This window comes from Phacochoerus africanus, chromosome 14 (genome assembly GCF_016906955.1).
Source record: "Phacochoerus africanus isolate WHEZ1 chromosome 14, ROS_Pafr_v1, whole genome shotgun sequence".
Classification (NCBI taxonomy): Eukaryota; Metazoa; Chordata; class Mammalia; order Artiodactyla; family Suidae; genus Phacochoerus; species Phacochoerus africanus.
In genome coordinates this window covers 8,634,143-8,645,234 of record NC_062557.1, presented here as the reverse complement: position 1 = coordinate 8,645,234, position 11,092 = coordinate 8,634,143, and the positions used below count along the sequence as shown (strand labels likewise).

The 11,092-nt window shown below is 51.2% G+C and overlaps 1 protein-coding gene across 1 annotated transcript; it reads left to right on the top strand.

Moving 5' to 3' along the window:
• Nucleotides 1-768: 768 nt before the first annotated feature.
• SOX9 (SRY-box transcription factor 9) lies at nt 769-6,327 on the top strand. The gene is made up of 3 exons (XM_047758340.1): nt 769-1,578; nt 2,545-2,798; nt 3,388-6,327. Exons 1-3 carry the CDS (start codon nt 1,148-1,150, stop codon nt 4,239-4,241), a joined length of 1,539 nt encoding a protein of 512 aa, XP_047614296.1. The 5' UTR covers nt 769-1,147; the 3' UTR covers nt 4,242-6,327.
• Nucleotides 6,328-11,092: the final 4,765 nt, after the last annotated feature.

Below are 11,092 nucleotides of genomic sequence, written 5' to 3'. Positions count from 1 at the left end.
CGGGGGGTGGGGTGGGGGGCTGGAGAAAGACTTGTCGGAGTTCAAGGTCGGCGAGGCGCGGGACGGCCCCGCGAGCTCGCAACTACCGCGTCGCCGCGACCTCCAGCCTGAGCGGGGACCTAGCTTTGGTTTTCATTGATTCCCTTTGCAAGAGCGCAGCCGAATCCCAACCGGCCGCACCAGTCCCGGTGAAGCAGAGCATGTTAATCTGTTTATATGGATTATTACAGAGGAACAGCGGGTGTTGAGTCACCAAAACATTTGTTTCAAAAGACAATTTCTAAGCACTTTCGGAGGAGGCAAGCTCCAGGCGCGGAAACTGGGCTACGCTTTAAGGAGCTACAGTTTTTTGAATACTGCAAACTCCCCTGGCTTAGTCCCCAAGACCGCGGAGAAAGCAGTGAACAGAAACGCTTGGGGGTGGGGATAGATCCTAGTCTACACACACACACACACACGCACACGCGCGCGCGCAGAGATTCGCGCGGAGACGGTACCGAATTCTGATATTATGAGAGTACAGCAAACTTACACACTTGTAGGTCCCGGGTCCCCGCAGCACCCCCCCCCCCAAAACCCGCCGGACCAGCGGCAGTGCTCCCCTCCCCGCTCCTCCCCTCCCCTCTAGTCACCCAGCCCAGAGCCACAATCCTCCCCCCCACCACCAGACTGCGCCAATCAGCTGCCTGACAACCCCCGAAATGCCGTGCTGTGATTGGCTAGAGGTCCCTAAGGTGAGGGGGTGTATTTATTAAAGAGCCCCTGGGCTGGGAGTTGGAGAGCTGAGAGCGGAGCTTGAAACTGACTGGAAACTTAAGTGGCGCCGCGACTTGCCAGTTTTACCCCCAGGAACTTTTCTTTGCAGGAGGACAAGAGAAAGGGTGCAACCGCCCCCTGCTTTTTGCTCTCTTTCTTCTCCTCCTCCTCTCCAATTCGCCTTTCCCCACTTGGAGCGGGCAGCTGCGGGCTGGCCACCGCGCGCCTTCCTAAAAGCTCGCCGCTGCAGCCGAGTGACGCGCCAGGCTTCCCGGGAGCCGCTCGCCCCGCGTCCGGGCAGCCGAGGGGAGAGGAGCCCGCGCCTCGAGTCCCCGAGCGGCCGCGGCTTCTCGCCTTTCCCGGCCACCCGTCCCCTGCCCCGGGCCTGCGTATGAATCTCCTGGACCCCTTCATGAAGATGACCGACGAGCAGGAGAAGGGCCTGTCCGGCGCCCCCAGCCCCACCATGTCCGAGGACTCGGCGGGCTCGCCCTGCCCTTCAGGCTCCGGCTCGGACACAGAGAACACGCGGCCCCAGGAGAACACGTTCCCCAAGGGCGAGCCGGACCTGAAGAAGGAGAGCGAAGAGGACAAGTTCCCCGTGTGCATCCGCGAAGCCGTCAGCCAGGTGCTCAAGGGCTACGACTGGACGCTGGTACCCATGCCGGTGCGCGTCAACGGTTCGAGCAAGAATAAGCCGCACGTCAAGCGGCCCATGAACGCCTTCATGGTGTGGGCGCAGGCGGCGCGCAGGAAGCTGGCGGATCAGTACCCGCACCTGCACAACGCGGAGCTCAGCAAGACTCTGGGCAAACTCTGGAGGTAGGAGGGCGCGGCAGGGTGGGCTCCGCGGTGGCGGGGGGCGCTGGCTACGACTGTCTCTTCGCGCCCCGCCTCCCAGCAGGAGGGAGTTGACGGTCCGAGAGCTGGCGGGGCGGGGCGGGGGGGGGGGGGGCGGTTGGAATATGGACGAGGTGTAACTTGGCTCACAGTTTGACAAAGTTCTTGGATTGCTCTTGGGGAATGGGGGAGGGGTAGGTGGAACGGGGAGGAGCCGTGGCGGAGGTGGGGGGGAAGCCGGAGAAGAGGAGAACACTTGTAGGAGACGGGGGGGGGGGGGGGGGCTGCCAGCCGGATCTCCCGCCGCTGCGAAGTTCAATCCCAAGTGGGGGGTTGGGGTGGGAATTGAAATTTGCCTCTGTTTGCCTGAAACTGCGCTCTCTCGTGAAGCCCTAAATCCAAAGAGATGGGATGCAGGGTGGGGGGAGAAACCGAAGCTAGAGGGCCCCCTGGCAGGAAGGGGCGGGGGAGAAGAGAGGCTGCTAGAAATAGGTGGGGGGGGGGGGGCTGCCATGGCGGGGCCAGGAGGAGCTCCTTGCAGATTAAGTGGTTTTTTAGAAAGTTTTTAAAGGATGTTGGGGACGGAACGGGGCGGGGGGCGGGTATAACTCCAGTAGCAAAGGCCTGTAGAGCGGGAGCAGCGAAGAGCTATTTTCATCTTCAGGGCTTCCAAAATAGAAGAGAAGGGGAGAGGGCGGGGCGGGGAGGGACCGGCTCAGGTCCGACTAGAGGAACCGAGATTTTTTTTTTCCTTTTTTTTTTTTTTTTTTTTAAGAAAAGTTTTGAGCTGCAGTAGCGGGTGGAACGTGGGGAGGAGGGACGACGGGGGCTGTGTTGGAAGAGGCCAAGTGGTGGGGGTCACTCCCCCTCCCGCCGATCTGACAGCTCGGCGGGTTTCACAGAGCCCCTCTCTCTTTTTCTCTGCGCCCCCCCTCACCCCGCCCCCAGACTGCTGAATGAGAGCGAGAAGCGGCCCTTCGTGGAGGAGGCGGAGCGGCTGCGCGTGCAGCACAAGAAGGACCACCCGGATTACAAGTACCAGCCGCGGCGGAGAAAGTCGGTGAAGAACGGCCAGGCGGAGGCCGAGGAGGCCACGGAGCAGACGCACATCTCTCCCAACGCCATCTTCAAGGCGCTGCAGGCCGACTCGCCGCACTCCTCCTCGGGCATGAGCGAGGTGCACTCTCCCGGCGAGCACTCGGGTGAGTCTCCTCCCGGCCCCCAGGCCAAGCCACCGCCGCCACCCCGGCCTGGCTCCGACCGGCACACCCCCAGGCCACCACCTGGTGGGCTCTGCTTAGGGACTTTGAGCTTCTCGGGAAAGGAAACTCTAACCGCTATGCCTAGTCCTCCTCCCCTCCCGGCCCAAGGCCCCAGAAATACCATGAACACACACGCGCGCGCGCACACGCACACACACACGCACCCCACCTTAATCCCAGCATCCTGACAGATTAATTTTTATTGCGAGGTAAAATGCCTTCACAGCTTTCCAGGACCTCTCCCTTTTTCACTTGGCTCCCCCACCCCAAAAGCACACACAGGGCTCTTCTACTAGTAGCAATTTGGTCTTCCGGACCCTCGGGGCCTCAGACCCTCCCCTGATAAAAGGCGAAGGCCTAATGTGTACTGGCGGGTTAATCATTGGGCGGTTTATCTCGGGTGCAGCGCGCCTCCCTCGCGAATGCGGGACTCTGGAGCGGGGCGGGAGGGTCCCTGGAGGGTTCCTAAGACTAAAGCCTTGGCACAGCCCTGGTTGATTTCCCTGTGCTTCTTCCTCTTTGCCTGCAGGGCAATCCCAGGGTCCACCAACGCCACCCACCACCCCCAAAACCGACGTGCAGCCAGGCAAGGCTGACCTGAAGCGAGAGGGGCGCCCCCTGCCAGAGGGGGGCAGACAGCCCCCCATCGACTTCCGCGACGTGGACATCGGCGAGCTGAGCAGCGACGTCATCTCCAACATCGAGACCTTCGACGTCAACGAGTTCGACCAGTACCTGCCGCCCAATGGCCACCCGGGGGTGCCGGCCACGCACGGCCAAGTCACCTACACGGGTAGCTACGGCATCAGCAGCACCGCGGCGACCCCGGCGGGCGCGGGCCACGTGTGGATGTCCAAGCAGCAGGCGCCTCCGCCGCCGCCGCCGCCCCCGCAGCAGCCGCCGCCCGCCCCGCCGGCCCCGCAGGCGCCCCCGCAGCAGCCGCAGGCGCCTCCGCAGCAGCCGCAGGCGCCCCCGCAGCAGCCGCAGGCGCACACGCTGACCACGCTGAGCAGCGAGCCGGGCCAGTCCCAGCGAACGCACATCAAGACGGAGCAGCTGAGTCCCAGCCACTACAGCGAGCAGCAGCAGCACTCGCCGCAGCAGATCGCCTACAGCCCCTTCAACCTCCCGCACTACAGCCCCTCGTACCCGCCCATCACCCGCTCGCAGTACGACTACACAGACCACCAGAACTCCGGCTCCTACTACAGCCACGCGGCGGGCCAGGGCTCGGGCCTCTACTCCACCTTCACCTACATGAACCCGGCGCAGCGGCCCATGTACACCCCCATCGCCGACACCTCCGGGGTCCCTTCCATCCCGCAGACCCACAGCCCCCAGCACTGGGAACAGCCCGTCTACACACAGCTCACCAGACCTTGAGGAGACCTTAGACAAAGAGTGATGATGGCCCGTGATGCGCATAAAAGTAACCCACCGAAGAAAGACCTTAACCCACCAGAATTTCCTTTGGACCTTTTTTTTTTTTCTTTTTTCTCTTTGTTTTTTAAAGACCTTGACACTAAAGGCAACTCGAACCCACATTCCAAGACAGAAACATTAGCTATCCAAACGCATTACCACCTTGTGGCGAGTCAGTGGCCAGGCCACTCTTGCTTGGCTAGATGGACCAGCAGAACCGACAGGAACCTGGACTTGAAACCTTCCAAGCCCGCGTGGAGGAGGATGGAGATTCAGTGTGACCAGTTTGCTCAATCTCTCTGCCTGTTTGGACTTTGTAATTATTTTTTAGCCGTAATTAAAGAAAAAAGTCCTCTGTGAGGAATATTCTCTATTTTAAATATTTTTAGTATGTACTGTGTATGATTCATTACCATTTTGAGGGGATTTATACATATTTTTAGATAAAAAATTAAATGTTCTTATTTTTCCAACAAGCTAAACTACTTAGTTGAACAGTGTGCCCAGCTCTTCTTGCAACCAGAGTATTTTTGTACAGATTTGCTTTCTCTTACAAACAAACAAAAAGTGTGTGTGTGTGTCGTATTAACCTACAAACCCCACAAATGTGTGTTTTGTGATCAGTTTGGGGGGAGGGGGGGTTAGCTTTGCTTAATTCCTCAGGCTTTCTGATTCCAAGGAGGAATTGCCTTAGAAAGAAAAAAATAAAGGCCTTACTTTGCAGATGCGGACGCGAACAATAATAGTCTAGAGACCCATTTGATAAGGGTTATAGATATATGTTTTTTAAACAAGAGAAAACACCTTGAGCCTTAAAACCATGCTGCTGGAAAAAAACTCGTGCCCTCTTTATGTGCATTTCCTCCTGTATTTGCTTGTTTGCCCCCAATCTTAAGAAAGAAGCAGAAGACAAGCAAAGGAGATGAAATCTGTTTGGGGAATGTTTTAGCAGCCAATAAGTGCCCCAGCACAGTGCCCCCTGGTTGCCCGCCGCCAGAGCCCCATGTGGAACACAGATGCTAGAGGCAGCTCACCTCCGCTGTCACTTCTGCCTCTCTGAACACCAGCAGTTAACCTTCCAGACATGCCACGTGCTAAAATTATTTATTTTGTAAGGAGAGGTTTTCATGAAAAACAACAAAAATTGCTCTTTTTTTATTTTTTAAATTTACCTTCTTGAAAATAGGTTGTTGGAGCTGTCTGTCCTCAAAGGGTATGGTGATCTGTTGTTAAATTATGTCCTTAACTGTAACCAGTTTTTTTTTATTTATCTCTTTTAATCTTTTTTTTTTATTATTAAAAGCAAGTTTCTTTGGATGCCTTGTCCTAGATTTGTATAAATGCCTTTTTGTCTGTCCTTTTTTTTTTTTTGTTTTGTTGCAAACAAACTGGAAACTTGTTTCTCTTTTTTTGTACAAATGAGAGTTTGCAGATGTAGTGTATCACTGAGTCATTTGCAGTGTTTTCTGCCACAGATTTTTGGGCTGCCTAAACTGTGTGTGTGTGTGTGTGTGTGTGTGTGTGTGTGTGTGTGTGTGTGTGTATTGACACAAAACAAAGCAAGCATGTGTCATGAGGTTCCCCTGCATGTTCTCTTGGAGAGAGGGAGGAGGGGAAAAGAGTCAGCCCACTGACAGACCTTAATTCTTCATTACTTCTGTGGCTGGAGAGTTTGAGGATTGCTTTTTAAAAAAGACAGCAAACTTTTTTTTTTTATTTAAAAAAAAAGATATATTAACAGTTTTAGAAGTCAGTAGCGTAAAATCTTAAAGCACTCTTATAATACGGCATCTTTCAATTTCTGTATAAAAGCAGATCTTTTTAAAAAAAAATATTTCTGTAACTTAAGAATCCTGGCATTTAAACCATATTTTGTCTTTAGGTAAGGTTTGGTTTGTGTTTGTGTTTTGTTTGTTTCGCTTGTTCCCAACCCCCACCCCCCAACCTTTTGTTTTCTCTGTGAAACTTACCTTTGCTTTTTTCTCTTCCTTTCTTTTTTTTTGTATATTATTGTTTACAATAAATATACATTGCATTAAAAGGAAAACAGCCTGTGGTCTTATTCACCAGGTTCTCTGGTTAAAAGGGCGATTTGAAGAATCGGGCACAGAAGCGATGCTTAGATCCTGATCATGGTGGTGGTTTTATTTGTCACGTGTACTTTCAGCAATCCTAGCATCAGCTCTGAAGAAAAGACTGTGTGCCCCCCAAAATCAAAGCAGAAAAATCTTGAACAGGGTCACCTCATTAGGTCACAGAGAGAATCACATGTCAGTAGTTACCCTCCCTGCAAAATGTTTGCTGTGGTTTTAACACCCTCATGCTGCAGGGCAAAAGCTGTTCCCTTGTAGGAGGCAGAGGGGGCAAGTGAAATCTGCCGCTTGTCTGTAGACAGAACGCCAAAGACCTGCTTGTCTGAATTTCATAGCGATCCTTCTGTGCTGATGAACACGTAGCGAAGAAACAGGGTGTCCATTTAGAAGGCAAAGGAAGCCAAAATAAAACAGCATCCGAAGGGGACCGGGAGGAGGAGATCTGTCCCATCCAGTCTCCGGTTTATCTGCTGTGTCAATGCAATGAGATGCCCTTATTTTTTGGTTCCCTCCAGTTTAACTCATTCTGGGAAGATACAAAGCCATCATCGAAGTAATAAGACCTAATCCTGTTTTCCTTGGCCTCAGTTACATGGGAGTTTCCAGGATCAGAGAAACGGTCAGGTCATTTTTCATTAAACAGATGAAATCACTCCTTCCCTCCCACCCCCACACTGAGACACCCCCCCCCCCAACAACCCCCTCCCCGCCCCGCCCCCAGCTGATTGGGGAAGTGACTACTTGAAGGGGGCAAGTCTGTGCTCTCACCTCCCCTGGTTTCACGACTGGGCGCGTGTCCCTGAGAGTGGCAATCAGCCTCCTGACTGTGCCATCACCTCACATTGTTTTTTGCTTATTGGATTCCTGGCTCGCCTCCCACGCCCGGATCAGGGCGACCAGGAAAATAGTAGTTATCAACTCAAGACAACATTATGCTCTCGTCCTTTGCAAATGCCGTCAGCAAACACTGACCGAGGGCCTGTGACCTTCGGGGGGCTGTGCAAATCCCTCCCTGACCGTCCCCCTCCCTGACACCAGACTCCGTTCCTTGTTTGTGCTGCAGCATCCTGTTCATTCGGGCCCAGAGTCTACCCTCCTTGGGTACAAAAATCTATTTCCCCGCCCCCCCCCACCCCCGCCAAGTGCCCCAGCCCTGGGCAACATTCACAAGGTCCCTTTTCAAAGTCTCCGTGGTGTTCCCCAGTTCTTAGACACCCTTGTGTGCCCTAACCCCGTTGACCAGTCAAAGAAACCCATCGCATCCCATAGCGACCACCCCATCTCCCCAAATCTTTGCTGTGTGCTCGACTCTTCTCTTTCGTAGAAATGGGCTCTTTTTCTCAGTATTTGACCTCTGGCCGACCTTCTCAGGCCCAGAATGAATTGTTGGAACATAAACGAGGTGTCTTGCTAGGTGACCTAGGGCAAGTCGCTTCCTTGGCAGTGCCTCAGTTTCTCTTTTTCTTAGGAAAATTTATAAATTCTCCCTGGTGGAACAGGGTTGTCATCAGAGGAGTCTTTAGCAAGGAGCAGCCTGGGAACGGACTGGTGTCTATGGGATTCCTCCTGCCTTGGAACAAGAGCGAAAGGGAAGAAGGGTTTTCAGAAGCTCCTCCCCACCCCACAAGGGGTTCTGATGCACAGGAAAATGCAACAGAGAATGCATCAGACTCAGCTCACCCATATCCGCTGGACCTCGTAAAACCCAATATCACCAGATTATAAAGTATGTTAGAGGAATTTTTATTCTAAATCCAGAAATGCAGAGCTTATCACCTTGGCAACAAGACTGTGATTGAAAACCTAGCAAAGAGTCCTCCAGACCAGAAAAAGTTTGTAATCCAGGGTTATTTATTTGTACTCAGAATAAAATCAATCTCTCTCTCTTTAACAAAAAAGTGATTTCTTTTAGCAAACTGGAATAAAAAAAGGGAATTTTTAAAAATTCACGCAGAATCCGTGTTTTCGCATTATTATTAAAATGGAACAACTGGAACTAACGTGTGGATTAGTTGGAGCTGTGTGTTTGACTTTCCCACCTCAACTCCATCCCGTCACTTCCCCTGATTTGATTTCTGAAACAGACATCTCTGAGGCACCACAGTGGCACTTTTTCAATGAAATGAATTGATGCGACTGTTGCTGTGACCAGAGATGGACTTCCTAGGATGCTAAAAAAGGACCCATCACTTGCACAGGCTCTTTTGCACGCCCTGTACTTAAACTTATATTTTAAAAATCTATATTCTTTTTCTTAAAGACCCCCCCAAAAAAAAATAAAAAACTATATATAAGATTCAGGCCCAGCAAAAACCAAGGTCTGCCTGGGACTTACAGCTGCTGGACAGCCAACCATGACGTCAGAGGGCACCAACAAGATGTTTTTCTTTCTGTTCTTGGCAGCGTCTGATACACAGTAGGTGCTCAATAAATACCAACCTACAAAAGTTTTCTGGGATCTGATTGGGCTACTCTTTTTCCATCACTCACAGACTAGGCCAGTCTTACTCCAAATATTGAAGAGGAATTCTTTGGGGGCCAAAGACAACATGGGACAGGCAATGTCATAGTTAGAGTTCTGCAAAACAACCAGGCAGAATTGGGGACAATGGGAGCATTACTGTGTAGCTATTGTCAGACACATTTCTTGAATTTCTGGATTTTTATACTGAACTTAGTCCGGTTGCCATACTTTCATGCAGCCATATTCCACTTTAGGAAGATTTAAACTCCTCATTCTTTCATAAACATTTTCAGAGCATCTCCTATGGTGAGAAGTCAGTACAGAATAAGACAGGGCATAATCCCTGCCCTCAAGGGGGCATACATTTAAGAGAGGAGAAGGTGGTGAAAACAAATAATGTATTTGATGTCTCTGATATTTTCCTTGTTATTTTCTCTGGTATTTTCTGCTATTAAAAAAAAAAAAATGCAGGGAGTTCCTGTCATGGCACAGTGGAAACAATCCCGCTAGGCATCATGAGGTTGCAGGTTCGATCCCTGGCCTTGCTCAGTGGGTTAAGGACCTGGTGTCGATGCGAGCTGTGGCATAGGTTGCAGATGCAGCTTGCAGCTGGCGTTGCTGTGGCTGTGGTGTAGGCCAGCAGCTGTAGCTCTGATTCGACTGCTAGCCTGGGAACCTCCATATGCCTCCGGTTCGGCCCTAAAAAGAAAAAAGAAAAAAAAAAAAGCAACTGATTAGGTCCATTTGGGAGGTGATGGTAGCCATCCATTTGGGAGGTAATGGTCTGGTCTAGGATAGCAGAGGGACAAGTGAGATGAAGGATTTGGGAATGATTTGGGGAGACCTTCCAGAACCCATTTTTTCCCTTCCTGATCTCCGTCCATGTTTCGGTGCCATGAAATTTACTCTGACCCAATTTTACAAATAGGTGACCACCCTATATCAGTGGTTACCCCCGCCACCGCCACGATACTTCTTTATTTCTCTCTCTCCTTCTTGATAAAACACAGATTCACCTATCTCACAGTCCTCTTTTTCTCAGAGAACTCAAGAGAAGGATCCGGTCTCTGGTATCCAGGAGGGTCTCCGGATGGCCAGAGACTTGCTTACTGCAGCCCACAGGTTTATGGAGTCAGCAATTTGGAAGTCACGATGAAAGGTCTTTTAGTCTAGTTGCACTTTTCATCGCACGAATCCTTTACCCAGCATCTCAGATCTTGAATTTACTCCTCCGTCTCTTCTAGAAGGCTTACATTGATTTAGAGCTCGCTTCTCCTATCAGGGAGACTTTTCTTTTTTCTTTTGTCTTTTTAGGGCCAAACCCACAGCACATGGAAGTTTCCAGGCTAGGGGTCGAACCAGAGCTCCAGCTGCTGACCTACGCCACAGCCACAGCCACGCCAGATCCGAGCCAACTCTGCGACCTACATCACGGCTCACGGCAACAGCGGATCCTTAACCCACTGACCAAGGCCTGGGATCGAACACACATCCTCATGAATACTAGTCGGGTTCATTACGGATGAGCCATAACGGGAACAAGGAGGCTTTTAACGGTGGGAAAGCCTCACCCTGCAGGTTCCACCGCATGGTCCAAGGTGACCCAACCCTACGCTACCATGGTGTGAGTCCCCTCCTTCTTCCAACGGACCGCCCTTTAAAGGAAATAATGCCATTTGCAACAACGAGGATGGACCTAGAAATCATCGTCCGAAGTGAAGTTAGACCATGAAGAACAAACAACCGATGATATCTCTTATCTGTGGAATCGAAAAGAAAAAAGATACAATTGAATTTATTTGCAGAACAGAAACAGAGTTTGCACAGAGTTTGCAAAACTTACGGTTACTGAAGGGGGCAGGTGAGGGGTGGAGAGGGATGGACTTGGGGTCGGGGATTGGCATGTGCACCCTGTCATATATGGAATAATTGGCCAACGGGGACCTGCCATATAGCACAGAGAGCTCTACCCAGTTTTCTGTGATGCTCTGTGATACGGGGATAGAATCCAAAAGAGAATGAATGTGTGTGCACGGGAGACCGGATCACTTTGTTGTACCTCAGAAATGGTCACTATCTTGTGAATCAGCTCTACTTCAGTAAAACTTAAAAAAAAAATGAAAACAAAGACCAACCCTTTAACTCTTTGTGCAGTTTTCAGGTTTTCTTTCCATTTTCTTTTTAACCACATTAAACATTTCCAGTACAGTTTACATGCAATATGGTTCCTAAGCCCTTGCACATCTTAGTTATTA